Here is a 25,408-nt window from a genome sequence, read left to right on the forward strand (position 1 = left end):
GTGGTCCATGTAGGGACCAACGACGTGGGTAGGATGAGTGAGGGGGTCCTGTGTAGTGTGTTCAGGGAGTTAGGTGCAAAGCTGAAGGGCAGGACCTCCAGGGTAACAATCTCAGGATTGTTACCTGTGCCACGTGCGAGTGAGGCAAGGAACAGAAGGATTAAGCAGATTAATACGTGGCTGAGAGGATGGTGCAGGAGGGAGGGCTTCAGGTTTTTAGATAATTGGGCTTTGTTCCAGGGAAGATGGGATCTGTTCCAACGGGATGGTTTACACCTGAACTGGAGCGGTACTAACATTCTTGCAGGAAAATTTGCAAGTGCTTCTCGGAAGGATTTAAACTAAATTTGCAGGGGGCAGGGATCCAGAATGCGTGAGAGGATAGCGAGATGAAGAATAAAGGACAGGCGGGGACTACACGGCTGTGGAATATTAAGAGTGTAGTAGAGAAAGGTGAGAGAAATAGAGTCTGTGTGGATAGAACTGAGGAACAGGAAGGGCAAAAAGACCCAAATGGGTGTTGTCTACAGGCCAACAAACAATAGCATGGATATTGGATGCAAGTTGAATAGGGAGTTAATATTGGCATGTGGCAAAGGTAATGTCGCAGTAGTTATGGGGGATTTCAACATGCAAGTGAACTGGGAGAATCAGGTTGGTGCTGGACCACAAGATAGGGAGTTTGTAGAGTGCCTATGGGATGCATTCTTGGAACAGCTTGTACGAAAGCCGACCAGGGACAAGGCTATTCTGGATTTAGTGTTGTGTAATGAACAGGATTTGATAAGCGATCTTGAAGTAAAGGAGCCATTAGGAGGTAGTGACCATAATATGATAAGTTTTTATCTGCAATTTGAGAAGGATAAGGGCAGATCAGAGGTGTCAGTGTTGCAGTTGAACAAAGGAGACTATGGATCCATGAGGGAGGAGCTGGCTAAAGTTAACTGGACGGTTATCCTACCAGAAAAGACAGTGGAACAGCAATGGCAGGTATTCTTGGGAATAATGCACAAGGTGCAAAATCAGTTCATCCCCCGGAGAAGGAAGGATTCAAAGGGGGGAAAGGGGCCACAGTGGTTGACAAAGGAAGTCAGAGATTGCATAGCATTAAAAAAAAGGAAGATTGACAGAGCTAAGGTGAGTGGGAGGACAGATGATTGGGAAATTTTTAAGGAACAGCAGAACTTAACTAAAAGGCAATACGGGGAGAAAAAATGAGGTATGAATGCAAGCTAGCCAGGAATATAAAGGAGGATAGCAAAAGCTTTTTTAGGTATGTGAAGAGAAAGAAGATAGTTAAGAACAATGTTGGGCCCTTGAAGAATGAATTGGGTGAAATTGTTATGGGAAACAGAGAAATGGCAGAAGAATTTAATAAGTACTTTAGATCTGTCTTCACTAGGGAAGACACAAGCAATCTCCCAGATGTATGGATGGGCCAAGGACATAGGGTAACAGAGGAAATGAAACAGATTGACATTAGGAAGGAAACGGTGATGAGTAGACTGATGGGACTGAAGGCTGACAAATCCCCAGGTCCAGATGGTCTGCATCCTAGGGTACTAAAGGAGGTGGCCCTGGAAATTGCGGATGCATTGGTAATAATCTTCCAATGTTCCTTAGATTCAGGATCAGTTCCTGAGGATTGGAGAATGGCTAATGTTATCCCACTTTTTAAGAAAGGAGGGAGGGAGAAAACAGAGAACTATCGTCTTGTTAGCTTAATATCAGTAGTGGGGAAGATGCTAGAGTCCATTATTAAAGATGAAATAGTGGCATATTTAGATAGCAGTGATAAGATTGGGCCGAGCCAGCATGGATTTACCAAGGGCAAATCATGCTTGACTAATCTATTGGAGTTTTTCGAGGATGTAACCAGGAAGTTAGACAATGGAGATCCAGTGGATGTAGTGTACCTTGATTTTCAGAAGGCATTTGATAAGGTCCCACATAGGAGATTGGTGGGAAAAAATCAGAGCTCATGGCATTGGGGGGAAGATATTGACATGGATAGAAAACTGGTTGGCAGATAGAAAGCAAAGGGTAACGGTGAATGGGTGTTTCTCGGAATGGCAGGTGGTGACTAGTGGGGTGTCACAGGGCTCGGTATTGGGACCACAGCTGTTTACGATTTACATCAATGATTTAGTTGAAGGCATTGAGAATAACATCAGCAAGTTTGCTGATGATACTAAACTGGGTGGCAGTGTGACATGTGATGAGGATGTTAGGAGAATTCAGGGTGACTTGGATAGGCTGGGTGAGTGGGCAGATACTTGGAAGATGATGTTTAATGTGAATAAGTGTGAGGTTATCCACCTTGGGAGTAAGAACAGGAAGGCAGATTATCATCTGAACTGTGTAGAGTTAGGTAAGGGAGAAATACAAAGAGATCTAGGAGTCCTTGTTCATCAATCGCTGAAGATGAATGAGCAAGTACAGCAGGCAGTGAAGAAGGCTAATGGAATGTTGCCCTTTATTACAAAGGGAATTGAGTACAAGAGCAAGGAAATCCTTTTGCATTTGTACAGGGCCCTGGTGAGACCACACCTGGAGTATTGTGTACAGTTTTGGTCTCCAGGGTTAAGGAAGGACATCCTGGCTATAGAGGAAGTGCAGCGTAGATTCACGAGGTTAATTCCTGGGATGTCCGGACTGTCTTATGCAGAGAGGTTAGAGAGTCTGGGCTTGTACATGCTGGAATTAAGGAGATTGAGAGGGGATCTGTTTGCAACATATAAGATTATTAAGGGATTGGACAAGATAGAGGCAGGAAATATGTTCCAGATGCATGGTTTGAGAATAAGGGGTAGGTCATTTAGGACAGAGTTAAGGAAAAACTTCTCCCAGAGAGTTGTGGGGGTCTGGAATGCACTGCCTCGGAAGGCAGTGGAGGCCACTTCCCTGGATGCTTTCAAGAAGGAGCTAGATAGGTATCTTATGGATAGGGGAATCAAGGGTTATGGGGACCGGGTATTGATAGTGGATGATCAGCCATGATCTCAAAATGGCGTTGCAGGCTTGAAGGGCCGAATGGTCTACTTCTGCACCTATTGTCTATTGTCTAAACCCCACTGTGCAGCATTAACAGACCTTTCTGCTAGGATATTAGTCCCCCTCTGGTGCAAACCGTCCTGACTGTACAGGTCCCACCTTCCCTGGAAGAGAGCCCAATGATCCAAAAATCTTATGTCCTCCCTCCGACACCAACTCCTTAGTCTTGTGTTAAACTGTATAATCTTCCTATTCTGGCCTCACTAGTATGAGATATGGGTAGCAATTGTAAGATCACAACCTTGGACGTCCTGCCATTTACCTTCCCTGAACTCCCAATGCAGAACCTCACCAAGCGTCCTACCTCTGTCATTGGTACCTACATGGATCACGACTTCTAGTTGTTCACCATCCCACTTGAGAATGCTGAGGACTTGATCTGAGATATCTGGACCTTTGTACCTGGGAGGCAAAATACCATCCGGGTATCTCAATATTGCCCACACAACGCACTGTCCACTCCCCTAACTAACAAATCCCCTATCACCATAGCATGCCTCTTCTACACCCTCCCTTCCCATCTGAGTCATGGTGGCAGACTCAGGGGCAGAAACCCAAGCACTGTGATTTTCCTCTATTAGCCCCCCCCCCCAACTGCCCTAACATTATTCAAAGTCTACAACTGTTGTTGAGGGGGATGGCCACAGGGGTACTTGTATCCAGAGATACCGGCCATGTGATAGATGCACTGCCACCTGGCTGGTTGGAGGACACACCACATGCCAATCAACATTTGGTCCGCCCTAACTAATCAATGCACACCTAAATTATTGGTCACCTTAATTGGATTATTGCGCCCAGCCCCATGGTTTAAAAGGTGAGACTTAGCCTTGGCTTGCCCTCTCTTACAGACCACCACATTGGAGGTAAGTGCACTGATTTATGCTTGGGAAGGTCTATCGTTTGTCCTGGTAAGGGAGCTGCAGCTATCCAAGGTCAAGGGGGATAGCCGTTGTAGTGCTTTTCCCTTGTTCTTTGTTTGTGTAACCGTACCCTGTCCCCACACCGCTTCCTGTGTATTGTAGTTACTTGTGTTGACCCGACTTCCCCTTGTAAATAAATTCCTTATTATTAAAACTGTGTGTGTCCAGGCCTCTACTGTTGAGACTCAAAGAACCAGTTATTTTCCATCACAACAGTACTCTGCACTGGCTCCTTAATTCCTTTTCTTTTCCTGACTGACACCCAGTTTCCTGTGCCCTGCACCTTAGACCATCAGGCCATAAGACATAGGAGCAGAATTAGACCATAGAGCCCATCGAGTCTGTTGCGCCATTTCATCATGGCTGATCCCGATCGCACTCAACCCTATATACCTGCCTTCTCACCATATCGTTTGATGCCCTGACCTATCAACTCCATTTTTACCTAAATACACCCACAGACTTGGCCTCCACCACAGTCTGTGGCAGAGCAGTCTACAGATTTCCTATTCTCTGGTTAAAATGTTTTCCTTACCTCTTTTATAAAGGGTCACTCCACAATTTTGAGGCTGTGCACAATAATTCTGGATACCCCCACCATAGGAAACGTCCTCTTCACATTCACCCTATCTGGTTCTTTCAACATTTGGTAGGTCTCAATAAGATCCTCCCACATTCTTCTAAAATTCAGTGAGTACAGGCCTAAAGCTGCCAAATTCTCCTCATATGTTAACCCATTCATTCCTGGAATCATCCTTGTGAACCTCCTCTGGACTCTTTCAATGACAACACATCCTTTCTGAGATATGGGGCCAAAACTGTTGACAGTACTCCAAGTGCAGCCTGACTAGTGTCTTATAAAGTTTCAGCATTATCTCCTTGTTTTTATATTCTATTCACCTTGAAATAAATGCCAACATTGTACTTGCCACCTTTACCACAGTCTCAATGTGTAAATTAATCTTCTGGGAGTCTTGCATGAGGACTCCTATGTCCCTTTGCACCTCTGATGTTTGAACTTTCTCCCCATTTATATAACAGTCCACACTATTGTTCCTTTAACCAAAATGCATTATCATACATTCCCCAACATTGTATTCCATCTGCCACATTTTTCCCACTTTTCTAATTTATTTTATCCTGCTGTAATCTCATTGCTTCCTCAGCACTACCTACCTCTCCACTAATCTTTATATCATCTGCAAACTTTGCCACAAAGCCATCAATTCCATGATCCAAATCACTTAATAAATAATGTGAAAAGTACCAGTCCCAATACTGACCCCTGAGGAACACCACTAGTCACCAGCAGCCAACCAGAAAAAGATGCCCTTACTTCCACTTGCTGCTTCCTGGCTGTCAGCCATTCCTCTATCCATGCCAGTTTCTTTCCTGTAATGCCATGGGATTTTACCTTGTTCAGCAGCCTCATGTGTGGGCCCCTTGTCAAACGTCTTCTGGAAATCCAAGTAAATGACATCCATCCTGGCTTGTTACTTCCTCGAAGAACTAACAGATTTGTTAGGCAAGATTTCCCTTTACAGAAACCATGCTGACTTTGACTTATTTTATCGTTAGTCTCCAAGTGCCTTGAAACTACATCCTAAATAATGGACTCCAGCACTTCCCAACCACTGTTAGGCTAACTGACCAATCATCTCCCTGCTTTTGCCTCTCTCATTCTGAAAGGGTGGAGTGACATTTGAGTTTGCCTAGCACTTTTTCCTTTGTAATAGTAATTGCACTCACTCCTGCTCCCTGACAGTCATGGACCTCTGGCACACTGCTAGTGTCTTCCACTGTGAAGACAGATGCAAAGTACCCATTAAGGTCACCTGCCATTTCTTTATACCCCATTACTACCTCCTGAGAGAGGTTGCTGAAGAACTATCGGATGCATTGGTCATGATCTTTCAAGAATACCTCATGCTTTATATTATCGGCTAGTTTGCCTTCATATTTCTTCTTTTCCCTTATAGCTTTTTTAGTTGCCTTTTGTTGGATTTTAAAAGCTTCCCAATCACCCAACTTCCCACTCACTTTTGCTATCTTATATGCTCTTTCCTTGGCTTTATGCAGTTCTTAACTTCTCGTCAGTCACGGTTGCCTACCTTGGGTGTAACTATCTCTCTCTATGTCCTATCTATCACCCCTACTGCCTCCTGAATGATTTGGAGTTCATCCCGTTTTCAGCTCCAACTCGTTTGTGAGGTTGGTTAGAAGTTGCCGCTGGATGCACTTCTCGCTGTTGTAGTCATCGGGGACACTGGAGGTCTCTCTGACTTCCTATATCCCGCTAGAGGAGCATTGCACTGTCCTGTCTGTCAGCTGTACCTAGTTGAGCAGCTAGTTTGTATGTACATGCTTTAACAACTTAAATTCTCAATTAATTTATTCATTCTTTAATATTCAATTTTATTCATACTGCTACCACACTACATCACAGTTTCTAATCATTATCTATTTTCTTTCTTTAATGTACCCTGATTCTTTTGCTATTACTTTTCTGTAAAGTCTTATGACTAGCCAGTATATGAATTTAACATCTTATTTATGGCCCTAATTATCCTTTCTATAAAACTCTATTCCCAGTGGTTTGCACAGGAGCATTGCATGTAGACAATGGTCTGATAGCTCCAGCAACAGAGATTCCATTTCTAACTATCAGCATTATCCAGGTAGAACTTGCCCTTTCTGCTTATGATAGTACAGATTACCACGGGCAGGGGTGAAAAAACTTCTTCAGAGCGAGTGCTCGAATTGGCAATAATCTTCAAATACTTTTGTGACCCATTGAAATTCTGAGCTGAGATTATCAATTGATTCATGAATTAGTAACAAATAATTATGATTTTTTTAAAAGAATGGATAAAAACATTTGTTTCTTTGGCAGTAAAATTGATCATTATGTATCTTTTAATTATGAGAGGGTTTATAGAATTGAGGTGCATGCTACATGGAAACTAAATTTGTGCACATCATCTTGGACACCTGCTCTACGTTCGTTAACTCTGAGGAACGGGTGCTTCAGCTTCCTCCCAGCCATGTGCTAGTTGTTCAGTTAGTTAGCTACTGTAAATCACTCCTAATGTAGCTGGTTGGTGCATGAAACGGGTTTGTTAATGGTCATATGTCAGAGAATGGGTTAGAGGAAAGTGAGTGGGAGAAATGAGAATGATGAATGCAGCACAGGTCAAATAGCTTCCTTCTACGTTGGGAGGAAATACAGCACTCTGCAAAAGTCTTAGTCACATACTCATATGCGAGTGATGATAAACCTGTTTCCGATATGGGGCTCTGATTTGGACTAAGAATGTGAAGTAGGCAGGGAGAGGGGAATCATGATTGGGGAAGGGGGAAGGGAGAGGGGAGGGAGGGATCAGGGAATCAAATGCCTGGTGTCTCAGGGCTAGGTGAGTCTGCACTCATGCCACCCACTGGCCCTGTCACTCCTTCTCTGCCACCTGTTCCACACCTCTCCTGTGACACCCCACCCCCAACATACCCAACGTCCTTTGCTCCTGCTATATTTACGAACTCTCTCCCCACTGCATGTTGACAAATACAGTACTGTGCTAAGGTCTTGGGCATCATAGTTATATAAAACTTTTGTATAGTACTGTATGAACTCAGCTCGGGTGCAGCCCATTCCACTGCTTCAACTCTGATATCCTCGTACTCACATCAGTAACCCACAGAATGGCTCATATCAACTGAAAATCAGCATATGATGTAATTAGTCGTGGACATTTGTGAATGAACAGAGTCAAATTTTTAAAAACTTCATCACTTCAGGACGGTTAATTTATTCTTAGGATACAATAATTCCAGTTATTATTTTTACTTTTCTAAAACTCATTGAATTTTCTCAGAGTTCAAAGTCTGTTACATAGTAAAATATGGACATTTGAATCTACTATGGTATGAAACTAATATCCTATGCCAAAAGAAATACAATAGGTATCACAGTTCAAAAATGATTCTTTCTTTGAGTTTCTGAGAAAAATAAAGCAAAATATAATTGGAAGCTCTTGCTTTCTTTAAATACTGTAGTGCATTAAGGAAATACACATAACTAACTCTGTCTCTTTGAGCAGAATTAATCTGAATTAAAAATATCTAATATTATTGGTAAAAAGAAAAACTGGGATTTTTATAATGAATTATTAAAATTAATTTAAATATCAAGCTATTAAATAGATGATAGCTCTTTAACCTGAAACATTAACCCTATTACTCTTTCCACAGATACCGGCTGAGATGTTGAATTTACTGCATTTCTGAAAAGAGTTGTGCAGCATAGAAACTGCACAAGAAGTGCCCTTCAGCACACTACCTACGTGCTGACTTTTATGTCGAACTGCACTCATCCCATTTTCCCGCATTAGGATCACATCTTCTCTAGTTTGCAAATTTTAAGTGTCTGTCTAATGCCCCTTAAACAAAGTAATTGTTGATCAAGATTCAAGATCTACTTAATGCTGTTATAACAATGCAGAGTTCACAAAAGATTGAAACCTACTTGCATGGAAAAAACATAAACCAAGTTATAATCTGAGATTTGACCTGAAATATTAACTCTGGTTCCTTTTCACCACAAGTGCTGGCCTATTGAATATTTTGAGCATTTTTTTTTGTTTTTATTATGATCTAACATTTTTGTGCACATTTTTCACACTAACATTTCCTAATAAAATGGCAAATTTTCCTTACTGATTGAATCAGCCGAGGTGTATGCAGTAGGAAAACTTGAAATCTAAATCAAGGTGTGAATTTGTACAAGAGCAAAATTTTTTGTGAAGTAAGTTATTGCTAGCTATTTCATCAGGAAAGAATGTGGAAGGCAGGTAAAATAAAATTTCACTCGTGCTCTGCATATACTTATCAATCAACATAGAAATAGAGAGATAAAAATAATTTTAGGGTGTAGTTAGAGAATTGAAATGACATTATTCAGGGCACAAAGGAAGATTTAATCCAAAAAGTTAGATGATCACAGCATAACTTACCCAATATACTGTTTGAGGCTAAAGGCACAAGATTACAGTGGAAAAGCATATCTATGTATTTAAGTATCCCATCAGCTGTGAATTCCGCATGGCAGTGGAAAAGGTCAGGTGATGTACAGATAGTTTTTTTTGGAATTCCAGAGTTGGATGAGGGGCATTTGTATTTATTGTCACACAACTTCACAAAAAATCTGCATCATGCTATAATATTTTAAATAATTGATTTACATAAATTAACTTTAAATATGCATTGCAGGACAAACAATGAAAGAGGAATGGAAAACGGGTCAAGTTGCTGCTTTTATCAGATATGATAAATGCAGTAAAATAAAATACAAAATAACAGTAAGATATCCTTGTGAATCATCTGTCTTCCTGACCTTTCATATGTTTGTCAAATCTCTTACCATGAATAATGATAACAATGATCCATTAACTATGAATGCTTTCTTGGTATGAACTTTCAGTAAGAACCCTAAACTGCTGGCATGATTATAACTTGAATGAAACTTAACCACAAATTAAATTTATCAACCAATCTGAAAATCAAAGAGTCACACAAAATGCTAGATGATTTCCCTTCTTATATTCCTCATTCTGGCAACTTGCCTCTTCTCACCTGCCTATCACTTCACTCACCCCACCACTCCTCTGCTCCCTTTCTTTCTCCTATTGTCCACTCTCCTCTCCTATCAGATTCCTTCTTCTCCAGCCCTTAACCTTTCCTACCCACCTGGCTTCACCTCTCAACTTCTAGCACCCCCCTTCCCCTGCCCCCATCTTCTGTCATCTTTCCCCTTCCTGTCCAATCCTGAAAAAGAGTCTTGGCCCAAAAAGTAGACTCTTTGTTCATTTCCATCGATGCTACCTGCCCTGCTGAGTTCCTCCAGCATTTTGTGTGTGTTGCTTTGGATTTCCAGCACCTGCAGTATTTCTCGTGTTTATGAAAATCATTGAACAAGTGCCTTCAGAAATCTTTAATTTTATAGATGCTTTGCACTAAAGCTGTTGGAAACAACTTAAAGGTATTTTAACGTCTCTGTGGTAAAATCCATGTTCAGATCCTGATCCAATGTGCCAAGAATTGCTCCCTCATACTGATGCAATGTTTAATTTCTGATGCTGTACAGAAAAAATGCATCTTAATGAGACAGGAAAGGTAATTTAGCAATCTCAAGTGACAGGGATCAATATTCTTTATTTCTATTGGAGCCTGAGATTACCACTTGGCAAACTTTACTGGAATTGGGCATTTGTACACTGTCAGACATGCAGAAGCCTGTTGCTTCTGCACATTCAGGTTTTATGAAATCCTACAAGAATTGCCAACTGATATCAGGGACCTTAGTTAACAGAAGTTTTTTTCTCTCTTTAATCTTGAGATGCAAGAAGGAGAAATGAGAGAGGAAGGACAGAGGAGGAAGATGAATAAGGAAAAGAGGTTAAGAGCAAGAAAGAATTAATTAAGAGAAAAAAAAATTAGTTCTTCATTCTATTCACAAGGAAATTTCATACTTAAAATTGTTTATTTTCCAGGTAAGTGAATGATTGGTTGTAACTGGGAATCAAGTCATTAAAGTGGTATTCATGCTCTGTACAACTTTTTGGAGTGAGTTTAATGGGGATTACAAACCAAGTCGTTTATTGCCATATTTCATGTATAGTGAAGTATACTTTAGGTACAATGAAAAATCTACTAGTGAAAGTGTGTAGATTCAGACAACAAACAGAACACAAGTTGTATGTAAATTATACAAGGCAATGAAAGAAAAACCTATGCAAAACACGACATTAGAGCAAGAAAAAAACAAAATCAATAACAAGTCCATCATGAAAACCAATCAAGCAATTGCATTTATTTCTAGAAACAGAACTGAAGATTAAATGAGATATGGCAAACCTATCGTGGAATATTATGTATAGTTCTGGTTACCACACAATTGGAACAATGGGATTCTGGTGGAAGTAGTGCAGAGGAGATTTGCTGGTGTTTCCTGGAATGGAGGACTTCAGTTATAAGACCATAAGACATTAGGAGCAGAATTAGGCCATTTGGCTCATTGAGTCCGCTTTACTGTTTCATCATGGCTGATCTATTTTTCCTCAGTCTCCTGCCTTCCCCTTGTATCTCAAGCAGTAGCAAATCAAGGCAAATAGACTTGCTGTGTTATCTAGAAGACGTTTCATCACTCATCTGAGAGGCTTCTTCAGTTGTGATCCATGGTAGGTAGATGAAGCCTCTCGGATGTGTGGCAAAAGGTCTTCTAGACAATACATCAAGTCCAGTTACCATGATTTACTACTGCTTGATATACAATGACTGGATGACTGAAAACCTTCATAGACATTTTCCCCCTGTATCCTTTCATGGCTTGAGCAATCAAAAATCTATCAAACTCTGCTTTAAACATACATATAGACTTGGACTCCACAACTTCTCTCTGGCTTAAGGAATTGTTCCTCATCTCCATTATAAAAGGACACCCCTCTATTCTGAGACTGTGTCCTCTGGTTTTAGACACTCCCAGCATAGGGAACATCCTCTCTATATCTGCTCAATAAAGGTGTTTCACTATTTGATAGGTTTCAATTAGGCCACCCTTCATTCTTCTAAATTCCAGCGAATACAGGCCCAGAGCCATCAAACGCTCTTCATATAACAAGCCATTTAATCCTGTAATCATTGTTATGAACCTACTTTGAACCCTCTCCAGTTTCAGCATACCCTTGTGTTCTAGTCCTATTGAAATAAGTGCTAACATTGCATTTGCCTTCCCTACCACAGACACAACCTGCAACTTAACCCTTAGGGAATCCTGCACAAGGGCTCCCAAATTTCTTTGCACCTTAGATTTTTGTATTTTCTCTCCATTTAGAAAATGGTCAACCCTTACATTTCTTCTACCAAATTGTATGACCATACTCTTCCTGACACTGTATTCCATCTACCACTTCTTTGCCCAATCTCCTAATCTGTCTGTCTTTCTGTAGCTTCTCTATTTTCTCAAAACAAAATCCTAGCCTTCCACCTACCTTCGTATCATCTGCAAACCCTGCAACAAAGCCATTGATTCCATCATCCAAATCATTGACGTACAACACAAAAAGAATTGGTCCCAACACAGACCCTTGTGGGGAGGGGGAGAGGAAGGGGGAAGGGGAGAGGAAGGGGGAAGGGGAGAGATTGATTGATTGAATAGGCTGAGTTTGATTTCCCAAATGTGAAGGAGAGTTAAATAATCGAGTTAATCGAGTTAAACTCACTTAATCGAGTTAAATAAAATTATGAGAGATATAGATGGAGTAGATAGTCTTTTTCCCAGATTAGGGATGTCAAGAGAAAAGGGCATACGTTTCAGCTGAGGAGAAGGAGGAAAGGAAGATTTTTTTTAAACTCACATTTTTCAAACATTTTGTCAGAGAAGGTGTTGGAATCAAAAATCAGTATGTTTAAGAGACGCTTCTACTGGTACCGTGAGATATTGATCTAGTGCAGAGAAGTAGGATCAATGTAGATGGCCAAATAGGTCAGCATGGCTGTGGTGGGTCAAAAAGCCTGTTTCTTCATCTCAAAGACTTCATGATCTTATGTTAGTTCATAGCTGAGATCACCTGTTGCTAAAATGAAAACAGAGGAATGCCAGATATAGACATTTCCAAACCAGTGAGTTTCAGAACAAGATGCCGTTTTGTGAAGCCAATGATTAAGCAACATAAATCATCAGCTGGTGAAATAATTGTAAATCACAGAATAACTCTTACAAAAAAAGAGAGATATTGTACGAATTACAATTATTGCCAGCTATTGTGCTCATTAACAATGCATATCATTCATTTTACTGCATGAAAATCTGGCACATTTGTTGAATTTCAGTGAATGCCCTTCTTCACACTATGTTTAACATGAACAGGAATTTCTGACCCAATGCTTGACAACATTTTGAATTCTGAAGACAGTGCATTGTTATGAATGTACCACAGCTCTGAGGGGCCGAAGGAGCGGGAGCAGCCCCCTCCTTCCGGAGAATCGCAAAATCGCTATTAATTCAGGTCTCGGACCCAGGAAGTGAGAGACAATGCAACGGTTTTGGCCATTGTACTTAGAGGTACCTGTGTGACGTGCATGTCCCTGCTCCGTGACAGCTACCATGGATATGGACACCCTCGGGCAATGTGGGGGTGGGGATTGCATCACCCTACTTTGATGGACATCTACAACTCTGCAAGTCAAGATAAAAGGGGACTGCAGGAGGCAGTACCCCAGCGACGCACCAGAAGGACACCCTCGCTCAGTGCTCCCATGGCTGGAAGCCACTCAATGCCACGTGCGCTCCTAACTCCTTTGCCTGGGGAGCGGGTGGCTGATAATACCGAGAAGGACTTCGAACTAACAACTGAGAAACAGCATTCCCCTGATTTTACGGAGTGGCTTCATAAAGACCCAGGCAAGTTTTTTTCGTTTTTCACCGATCCCTCTAAAACACATGAAACCCAGCGATTCCCCGAAAGGCTAAAGTCTGCAGACTTCTGAGTGACTTTTATATTTCCAATGGACAAAATATTATCCCCTAGACAACAGCCGAGATTTCTTCTTAATGATGATTATTACTATACCCGCGTTTTAGATTGAGTATTGATGACGTGCATTATCTGAATGTTTGTATTAACCTTACTTTTGTGCCCCTTTATAAATAAAAACGTTTGAAAATTGTGACATCAGACTTCAACGGACCTCTCTATCTTTGCTGGTAAGTTATCCAATTACGGGATACGTAACAGCATGAATTCAGAATTGAAATCAACTGAGATCGAGGAATCTCATTAAAAGCAGAAAAATACTTCTGCACTAATTTAAAATTTGAATTGCTTCCCTAAATAAAATTTCAACTTTTCCAGTGCTTTCTTTGCCTTCCCTAATTTTCCAAAAGGCACAATATTTCACAGCTATATGTGACGGAGGCCTTAACTGCATTTCATCTACTTCTCTCACCTCTGCTCTTCTCCTGCTGGACAGAGAAAGAATACAGCTCCACACCATCAGTCTCCATACAGATTAATTACATTATACCACCCCCACCCTGTCCCATCTTCAATAAAATTCCACCATTAGGCATAGATTCCCTTATAATCTCCCTGCATACCATCCAGCAACCCAAACTGATTTTCAAAGTGTAGCATTTGCACTTCCGCTGATCTTCTCAGCATTCACAATATGGCCCCCTCTACAAAAGAGAAACCAAATGCAGGCTGCACAACTGACAAGCAGGAGTGACCCCAAGCTTCTGGTTGCTAGTCTCTTAATTCATCATCACATTTCTGCCTGTGGCCTCTTTCTCAATGAGAATACAGCCCAAAGGAAGCTCAATGAACCACCAGTGCTGGAATTTGGAACAAATCCTGATGCAGGGTCAGGCATGAAATGTTGACTGTCCCTTTGCCTTCACAGATGCTACTTGGCCCACTGTTTTTCCAGTATTTTCTATTTTTATATACAGTCACATTTGTGTTATTTTACTCTCCACACATTCCCCTGCACTCATCTAGTCCATCCCTCTACCACCAAATGTCATCACTCATTTACATACTTTCGACAATGAACCTACACTGGAGGAGGTTGGACCCATTTGGTCACAGGGAGAACACCCAAGCCCCAGTACCAGAGGTCAGGATTGGACCCAGGGTACTGGAGCTATGAGGTAATATTTTTACTCGCTGTATCACTGTACTATCCCAAAAGGCATTTATTGGAGTGAGCTGCCTTGGGATAGGTAACCTAAAGCATTCATCTCAATATTGGATAAAGATTTTAAGACCATAAGACAGAGAAGCAGAATTGGGTCATTTGGCCCATTGAGTCTGCTCCGCCATTTCATCATGACAGATCCATTTTACTCTCAGCCCCAATCTCCTGCTTTCTCCCCATATGTGTTCATGCTCTGACTAATCAAGAGTCTATCAACCTCTCTCTTAAATATACCCAATGACTTAGCCTCCACAGCTGCCTGTGGCAATGAATTCCTCCTCATTTCCATGCTAAATGGATGTCCATCTATTCGGAGGCTATGTCTTCTAGTCTTAGGCTCTCCAACTATAAGAAACATCTTCTTCACATCCACTCTATTGAGGCCTTTCAACATTCAATGGGTCTTAATGAGGTCACCCCACTTTCTTCTGAATTCAGTGAATACAGGCCCAGAGCCATCAAATGCTCCTCATATGATAAGCATTTGAAACCCGGAATCATTTTCATTAAATCTCCTCTGAACCCTCACCAATGCCAGCACATTCTTTCTATAAGGGGCCCAAAACTGATCACAATATTCCAAGTGAATATCCCACTGCTTCATCAGTACCTTATGTAGCCTCAACATTGCATCTTTGTGTTTATATTTTAATCTTCTTGAAATGAATGCTAACATAGCATTTGTCACCAACTCAGCCTGCAAATTAACCTTTAGAGAATTCTCCCTGAGAACTCGCAAGTCCCTTTGCACCTCAGATTTTTGAATCTTCTCTCCATTTAGAAAATAATTTACTCTTTGATTTCTTCTGTCAAAGTGCATGACCATATACTTCCCAACACTGTATATTCCATCTGGAGATATGGAATGGTAGCTGATCGACTGACATAATTTTACAAGAGATTTTCTATGTTTTGATTCATATTAACCAGTATGTCTGACTGTGAGTTGTAATATGATTTGTTTTGCTCTGTTCAATTTACTTTCTGACTTGACAGGTTTGGCACAATAAGCAGTTTCAATGACACTATTTTAATTAGCTTACAATAATCCATCTAAATATACAATCAGTTAGTGGATAACCCAAATAAATTTGATTTTCAATTCAATTAAAGTTGTCATTCTGAGATAAGTGTAGGGAAAAGGCATGGTCCTGATAACACAGCGAAAACAAGGTCTAGATTCAATGTTCCTAGCATAGAGTTTCCAGAGACATGCATCTTCCATGCATAATAGATGCACAATTCTGTTCTGGGAATGGGAAAAAACAACATTTATCCAGAACACTGTCCTGACCATGCTTTTGTTCTATTGACCAGTGCTAACTGCAACACAAAATACACACCAGAGAGCTGGCGTACCCTCATTGTGGCCACTTTGTTCTCACTTTGTGAGATTGAGTTGTCAGCAGGGCCTTAGGAAATGCATAGCCACAGAACATTGGTGACATCACATGGTTAATGCTGGTGTATGACTTCAATAAATAGGGCCCATGCAATTAAACCTATCATGGAATCAGACATGACTCTTCATCCTGATGAAGGGTCCTGGCCTGAAACGTCAACTTTTCATTCCCTTCCACGGGCACTTACTGCCCTGCTGAGCTCCTCCAGCATTTTGTGTGGGTTATTCTGGAATTCCAGTATCTGCAGAAACTCTTGTGTTTTTAAAATCAACCCTGCCTATTCAGTCTGCCCTCGTAACTGAAACATACTATCCTGATCAATCCTCTCTGCGTTATCTCCAGTGTAATCTTATCCCTCCCACTGTGTGGTAAACAGGACTAAACAATGTATTTCATTAATGCATGAGATTCTTTAGTAGATGCCGGAAATCCAGAGTAACACGCACAAAATGCTGGAAGAACTCAGCAAGTCAGGCAACATCTATGGAAAGGAATAAACAGTCAACGATTTGGGCCAAGGCCCTTCTTCAGGACTGGGTCCGGTTTGAAATGTCGACTACTTACTTTATTCCATACATGCAGCCTGACCTGCTGAGTTCCTCTAGGGTTCTGTGTGGGTTACACAGTAGTTCAGCTATGTTTTGCACAGATGTACCACAACCTCCCTGATCTTACATTCTGTGTCACGGCTGATGAAGGCAAGTATCTGGTATGCCTTCTTCAATATGTTTTCTACCTGGCTGTCACCTTCAGGGATCCTTGGATTTGTACTTCAATGTTCTTCATTTATCAATACCCTCTTGGGTTTACCATTCATCATGTCTAGACTCTTAAATATGTCACATTATACGTTCCAAAATTAAATTTCACTTGCGATTGCTCTGTCAAATAATATTACTCTCTTGCCTTTTCTTCACGGGGACACACTTAGCCATGCCTGTATCCATTTTTCAGCCCTACAACTTTGCAAGAATGCTGCATACCTCTATTTACTGCTTTGTATTCAATGATTTTAGTCACTGTACCACTAACAGCTGTAACCTCTGCTTTCAAGATACTAAGCTCTGGAATCCCCTCGCTGACCTTTGTCTGATCCTGATGAAGGGGCTTGGGCAGAAATGTTGACTGTTTATTCCATGGACGTTGTCTGAACTGCTGAGTTCCTCCAGTATTTTGTGTGTGTTGCTTTGTCTGCCTACCTCTCTCCTTCCTCATTAAAAATACATCTCAAAAGAAAACTCTTCGGACAAGTTTTTTTTTACCTGGCCAATATTGGGGCCTGGCTCAGGACACGAAGTAATGTTCTGTTGATGGTTTTTGTCGTGTTAACTTACTTTCATGAAGGCTTCCATGGTCTTTTGTAGTAATATCTGCTATTAACTTCAAGCCTTTCAATCTTTTTATCTATTGGATTTAGCAAAAGCAACATAGTTTCTTTTGCAAAATGCATAGAATCATTAATCAGCAATTTATTGACACAGATGAAACATATAGATGGTGTGTGCTCACCGATAAAAAGGGAGTCTCTATAATGGGAGAGATTATAGTGATTCTGGGTGGCATTTAGCTTTACTGCCATGTCCTTTCATCTGATTTAGCTTGGGGAGAGCAAAGCAGTAAATGGCTGTAAAAAAAATGCAGAAGAATCAATAAACTTGTTTGCACCTATAAACAAACCCCCTCCCCCCCCCCCCCCCCAAACGACATCATCCAAACTGCAGTGTCAAACTACATCGAGCTGGGAAATGTTAGTGCATAAATATCAAAGTTCAAAGAAAATTTGTTATCAAAGTACATGTATATCACCATACACAACCCTGAGATTCATTTCCTTGTAGACTTACTCAATAAATCCAATTACTGTAACAGAATCAATGAAAGCCTTCATCAGCAGGGTGGACAACCCACGTGCAAAAGACAAGAAATTGTGCAAATGCAAAGAGAAAGGAAGGAATAATAGTATTAATAATACAAAATAAATAAGCAATAAATATTGAGAACATGAGATGAGGAGCCTTGAAAGTGAGTCAATAGTTGTGGGAACCTATAGACTCAGTAATGGGGCAAGTGAAGTTACTCCCTCTGATTCAAGAGCCTGATGGTTGAGTGGTAATAACTTTTTGTGAACCTGGTGGTGGTGAGTCCTGAGGCTCCTGTACCTTATTCCTGATAGCAGCAGTGAGAAGAGAGCACATCCTAGTTGGTGGGGTCCCTTATGCTGGATGCTGCTTCAAGTAGGCTTCAATTATACCGGGGCCTACAAAGAACGTGGTAACCTGCCTCGATGACTATTGTCCAGTAGCACTTACATCTGCAGTGATGAAGTGATTTTAGGTTGGTGATGTGACATATCAACTGCCTCCTGAGAAGTGACTTGATATCATTCCATTTTGACTACTGGCACAAGAGGTCCACAGCAGATGCCACTTCATTGGCTCTTCCCTCAACCCTGGAACATCTGGACAGAAAAGCTGTAAACATCATGATACTTTTTATCGAATACAGTACAGCATTCACTACTATTATCCCCATTGAACTAATCGATAATCTTCTGCAATTGAAGTGTCGAGGCTAAGGTCCAGAATCAAAATCTGGCTTTGTGGTGCTACAACAACAATCTCTCACTCAATGTAATCAAGACCAAGGAGATGATTGTTGACTTCAGAGGAGGAAACTGGAGATCCATGAGCCAGTTCCTGTCGATGGATCCAAACAAGAGAGGACCGGGCTGGGCCCAGCATGTAGGTGAAATTATGAAGAAATCATGGCAGTGTCTCTACTTCCTTATAAGTTTGCAAAGATGTGGCATAGCATCTAAAACTTTGACAAACTTCTATAGATATATGTGATGGAGAGTATATTGACTGGTTGCATCATGGTCTGGTATGGAAACACCAATGCTCTTGAATGGAAAATATAGAAACGTAGCACTGGATAAGCCACAGTTTTCTCCAACTAAAAGTTAGGAAAAATCAAGCCTTCTTTCTTAGCTAGAGATTCTATGCATGTAACTTTCCAAAAATAAGCCAATTGGTTCACAACACTAAGGCCATGTTTTAGTTCAAAATGAGCTCTAGATCTCATTTTCAGATGGCCCATTGTAAACATTTTTTCACCTGACTCTGGATCTGCTGTATTCAGATGCTGTCAAAGCCCTGACAGTAACCTTTGTAACAATTATTTCAACATACTGCTGGCTAACCTAACCTTGTCAGCTTGAGGAGGTTCAAAGATTTTCTGCCTGGTTCCTAATGCATATCAAGCTCTTTTCACCCATCAGTGGTGTCTGCTGATTTCAATGGCTCCTGATGAAACAATGCTTTAATTTTACAAACAGCTACCAAGGCACAAAGCTCGCACATTTCTCTTAAAACCATTCTTTCTCACTACTTTTCATAAAAACATAGAAAACATACAGCACAATACAGGTCCTTTGGCCCACAAAACTGCGCCGAACATGTCCCTACCTTAGAACTACCTAGACTTTACCCTCTATTTTTCTAAGATCCATGTAGCCATCTAGGCATCTTTTAAAAGACCCTATTGTTTCTGCCTCCACCACCACCGCTGGCAGCCCATTCCACGCACTCACCACCCTCTGCATAAAAAAACCCACCCCTGACATCTCCTCTGTACTTACTTCCAAGCACCTTAAAACTAGGCCCTCTAGTGCTAGTGATTTCAACCCTAGGAAAAAGCCTCTGACTATCCACACAATCAATGTCTCTCATTATCTTGTACACCTCTATCAAGTCACCTCTCATCCTCTGTCGCTCCAAGGAGAAAAGACCGAGTTCACTGAACCTATTCTCATAAGGAATGCTCCCCAATCTAGGCAACATCCTTGTAAATCTCTTCTGCACCCTTTCTATGGCTTCCACATCCTTCTTGTAGTGAGGCAACCAGAACTGAGCACAGTACTCCAAGTGGGGTCTGACCAGGGTCTGATGTAGCTGCAACATTACCTCTCTACTCCTAAACTCAATCCCACGATTGATGAAGGCCAATGCACTGTATGCCCTCTTAACCACAGAGTCAACCTGCGCAGCAGCTTTGAGTGTCCTATGGACTTGGACCCCAAGATCCCTCTGATCCTCCACACTGCCAAGAGTCTTACCATATATTCTGCCATCATATTTGACCTACCAAAATGAACCACCTCGCACTTATTTGGGTTGATCTCCATCTGCCACTTCTCAGCCCATTTTTGCATCCTATCAATGTCCCACTGTAACCTCTGACAGCCCACCACACTATCCACAATACACCCAACCTTTGTGTCATCAGAAAATTTACTAACTCATCCCTCTACTTCCTCATCCAGGTCATTTATAAAAATCACAAAGGGTAGGGGGTCCCTGAGGCACACCATTGGTCACTGGCTTCCATGCAGAATATGACCCGTCTACAACCACTCCTTGCCTTCTGTGGGCAAACCAGTTCTGGATGCACAAAGCAATGCACCCTTGGATCCCATGCCTCCTTACTTTCTCAATAAGCCTTGCATGGGGTACCTTATCAAATGCCTTGCTGAAATCCATATACACTACACCTATGTCTCTACCTTCATCAATGTGTTTAGTCACATCCTCAAAAAATTCAATCAGGCTCGTAAGGTATGACCTGCCTTTGACAAAGCAATACTGATATTCCTCATCATTTAATGCCTCTCCAAATGTTCATAAATCCTGCCTTTCAGGATCTTCATCAACTTACCAACCATTGAAGTAAGACTCACGGGCCTATAATTTCCTGGGTTATCTCTACTCCCTTTCTTGAATAAGGGAACAACATCTGCAACCCACCAATCCTCCAGAACCTCTCCCGTCCCCATTGATGATGCAAAGATCATCGCCAGAGGATCAGCAATCTCCTCCCTCACTTCCCACAGTAGCCTGGGGTACATCTCATCCAGTCCCGGTGACTTATCCAACTTGATGCTTTCCAAAAGCTCCAGCACATCCTCTTTCTTAATATCTACATTCTCAAGCTTTTCAGTCCACTGCAAGTCATCTCTACAATTGCCAAGATCTTTTTCCATAGCGAATACTGAAGCAAAGAAAATACTTTTCTTCCTTAAGATGTTCTTTAAATTCTACCTTTTTGAGCAATCTATTGATCACCTTTCCTATCATATTAGTTGATGGACTTTTGGCACCCTGTCCTATGTCTCCTATGACACACAACTCTGCACAGGCCTCCTCAATTTCCTAGAACCTGAGTCAAATATGAATCCAATCAGCTATTTCCCTGTTGGATCCCATATGACCTAACCTTACAGACTAGCCAATGATGAGGGGCCATATCAAAAGCCTTCAGTAAGTCCATATTGACAACATCCACTGCCCCAACCTCGTCTATTCTCTTGGCTACTTCCTTGAAGAACTCCCAGATATTTGTCAGGCATCACTTCCCATGCACAAAACCATGGTAAGTGTGACTATAAATCTCTATCTCTCCAAATGATGGCAGATCCTGTCCCTAAGAATTTTCTTTAGCAATATCAGACTCACAGGGCTGTAAATTTCTGGTTTGTTTTTGCTACCCTTTATAAACAATCAGTTACTTTCCAATCCACTGGAATCTCTCCTGTGGTCAGAGATGAGTAAGATTTTCTGTAAGTCTATGCAATTTCTTCTCCAGCTACCCACAAGGTCCAAAGGTGCACTCGATCTGGCACCAACTTCATGCACTGTAAGGCACCAATATCTCTTGCCCTGTCAATACATATTCATTTCCCCCAGTGTCCCAGTGTCCAACGTTTCTCCCACAATGAAGAGAAATATTCCTTAAAAATCTCCTTTTTTTTTGGATCCACATACAGATGGTCACACTGATCTTAACAAGACCTATTCTCCACTTAGCCGTCCTTTTAAATACCTATAAAATCACGCAGGATTGTGCCTCACCTTGCCTGCTAGATCCCTCTCTAGCCTCATCTTGCCCTAGCAACATCTCTCAAGAGCATTGGTAGACTTAGTCAGCAAGTTCACTAGTTCCCAGTTGCTTAAATGCAATGTATATCTCCCTCTTCATATTGATCTGAATCTCAAAATCTCTTTTTAATCAGGACTCCTGAATCCTGCCCTTCACCCCAGCAGGAATGTGCAAGCCCTGAACACTTGACATCATACTTTTACAAGCCTCACATTTGGCAGAGGTTCCTTTCCCTGCAAACTAAAGACCCACTATTGATCTAAAATTCTTAGCTGGCTCAACAGACTAGATGCAGAGAATGTGTTTCCATTAGCTGAAGTCTGCTGGACCAGATACAGTTTAGAAAAGGGGTTGGACCTCCAGAACTGAAATTAGGAGAATCTTCTTTAATCAGCAGATGGTGAACCCGGAGGGGTGTGCAGACTCAATCATTACATCCATTTAAAACAGACAGTGATTGATTTTTGGATTTGAACAGAGCCAAGAGGCAGGATGATAGAGATGGAAAATGGCACACAGGTAGAAGATCAAAGTTTGGCAGAGTAGACCATCATAAAAGGGCAGCAGTAAAGCTTCATTCACCCCTTATTTTACCTTTTAAAATTAGTAACAGTACATTAGTACCCAGAAACTCTGGATCACAAATCTATTTACTCATTGCCACTGTGCCAGCAATTCTGAAGGCAAAGAAAATCTGTTATGTGTCTGCTAGTTAGTGACCTTTGAACAAGATTATAATTCCATCAATTTTTTTTGATTCAGCATCTGTTTTTATCCTTTACCCTTCTCTGAAGGGAACCTGCAAGAGAGAAAGCCTGTGGTTATCAATGATAGCCTACAACAATTTCTCTGTATTATTCTGTGCTTTCTGAAGTTAATAGGGTCAACTTCAGACATTCTTTTGCATTGCAGTAGTTCGAGTGGTTGCTTATTACTTTTGTCTCTAGGGCAATTAGGGATGGCCTTGTTAGCAACAATCATAAATGGATTAAAAAATATCTTGCCATGTATTTCAAACATATGGTATTCAGAGGGCATCTAATATTTAAAAAGTTATCCTCAAATGTTTCCACAAGGTGGCATTGTACACACAAACCCAATTGTGATTTAACTGTAAAAGCTTAATTTATAATTGTGAACTTTCTATGAATATGACAATATAAATTGTTCAGTGATTTTCTGACTCCATAAGTACAAACTGATCCCATGTTTAGTGCCAGCATTTTAATAATACTATTGTATCCATACGTGTTGAAATAAATGAGATTCCTTTCTATTTATTATATATAACCATATAACAATTACAGCACGGAAACAGGCCATCTCGGCCCTTCTAGTCCGTGCCAAACGCTTACTCTCACCTAGTCCCACTGACCTGCACTCAGCCCATAACCCTCCATTCCTTTCCTGTCCATATACCTATCCAATTTTACTTTAAATGACAATACCGAACCTGCCTCTACCACTTCTACTGGAAGCTCATTCCACACAGCTACCACTCTCTGAGTAAAGAAATACCCCCTCGTGTTACACTTAAACTTTTGCCCCCTAACTCTCAACTCATGTCCTCTTCTTTGAATCTCCCCTACTCTCAATGGAAAAAGCCTATCCACGTTAACTCTATCTATCCACCTCATAATTTTAAATACCTCTATCTAGTCCCCCCTCAACCTTCTACGCTCCAAGAATAAAGACCTAACTTGCAATCTTTCCCTGTAACTTAGGTGCTGAAACTCAGGTAACATTCTAGTAAATCTTCTCTGTACTCTCTCTATGTTGTTAACATTTTTCCTATAATTAGGTGACCAGAACTGTACACAATACTCCAAATTCGGCCTTACCAATGCCTTGTACAATTTTAACATTTCATCCCAACTCCTATACTCAATGCTCTGATTTATAAAGGCCAACATACCAAAAGCTTTCTTCATCACCCTATCCACATGAGATTCCACCTTCAGGGAACTATGCATCATTATTCCTAGATCACTCTGTTCTACTGCATTCTTCAATGCCCTACCATTTACCATGTATGTCCTATTTTGATTATTCCTACCAAAATGTAGCACCACTCTTATCAGCATTAAACTCCATCTGCCATCGCTCAGCCCACTCTTCTAACTGTCCTAAACCTCTTTGCAAACTTTGAAAACCTACTTCATTATCCACAACGCCATCTACCTTAGTATCATCTGTATAGTTACTTATCCAATTTACCACCCCATCATCCAGATCATTAATGTATATGACAAACAACATTGGACCCAGTACAGATCCCTGAGGCACACCACTAGTCACCGGCCTCCAACATGACAAACAGTTATCCACCACTACTCTCTGGCATCTCCCATCCAGCCACTGTTGAATCCATTTTACCACTTCAATATTAATACCTAATGATTGAACCTTCCTAACTAACCCTCTGTGCAGAACCTTGTCAGAGGCCTTACTGAAGTCCATATAGACAACATCCACTGCTTTACCCTCGTCAACTTTCCTCGTAACCTCTTCAAAAAATTCAATAAGATTTGTCAAACATAACCTTCCAAGCACCAATCCATGTTGACTGTTCCTAATCAGACCCTGTCTATCCAGATAATTATATATACTATCTCTAAGAATACTTTCCATTAATTTACCCATCACCAACGTCAAACTGACAGGTCTATAATTGCTACGTTTATTCTTAGAACCCTTTTTAAACAATGGAACCACATGAGCAATACACCAATCCTCCAGCACCATCCATGCTTTTAGTTATGGCTTAACTGATGTCAAGTAATACCTTATCAATGTAAGATATACTCCGGTCTTTACACTATGAACTCTAAACACTGACACTCAATCTTTGACCAACACTCAGAATGAATTCCTCCTTACTTGGAGAATCAGGTAGATAACATTTATCAAAAAAAAACTCTAATGTGGCTTTTCGAATTGAGTTGGCCAAAGCTGCAGTTGGTAACTTGGTTGGAATACTGATATGATTTATCATCAATGCTCAATGTATAGGTACTGTCAATCACAATGCTCTCTGCTCACACTGCTGTCACATTTCCACTCCTTTCCCAACAGTTAACCAGGTAGAAAGCAATCATTCTCATCTCTTCTGTCATGGTGTTGATTTTTGATTTATATTTTCCAGGGATTGATTTCTTCCTACTAACATTATCAAATCCCTGATTAAGGATCTGGGCCAAAAACATGACCCCCCCCCCCCCCCCTCTATATATTGCTGCCTGGCTTGTGTAGTTCTTCCAGAATTTTGTGTGTGTTGCTCAAGATTTCCAGTACCTGGAGGATCTTTTGGATCTCTTGATCATATCCCTTCCATACTTT

The 25,408-nt window shown here is 41.0% G+C and overlaps 1 protein-coding gene across 19 annotated transcripts in view; it reads right to left on the minus strand.

Annotated features, from left to right (window-relative positions):
* tpk1 (thiamin pyrophosphokinase 1) overlaps positions 1 to 25,408 on the minus strand; it is a 364,043-nt gene that overhangs the window by 93,326 nt on the left and 245,309 nt on the right. Inside the window, exon 14 of one of the 19 annotated variants that reach the window (XM_059972406.1) lies at positions 17,642 to 17,756. The exons of the other annotated variants lie outside the window; for them this stretch is intronic. Within the exon in view, the coding sequence (XP_059828389.1) occupies positions 17,674 to 17,756 (83 nt within the window). The 3' untranslated portion in view covers positions 17,642 to 17,673. The remainder of the gene's footprint in view (positions 1 to 17,641; positions 17,757 to 25,408) is intronic. 19 annotated transcript variants of the gene reach the window in all.

Source organism: Hypanus sabinus, chromosome 6, assembly GCF_030144855.1.
Source record: "Hypanus sabinus isolate sHypSab1 chromosome 6, sHypSab1.hap1, whole genome shotgun sequence".
Lineage (NCBI taxonomy): Eukaryota > Metazoa > Chordata > Chondrichthyes > Myliobatiformes > Dasyatidae > Hypanus > Hypanus sabinus.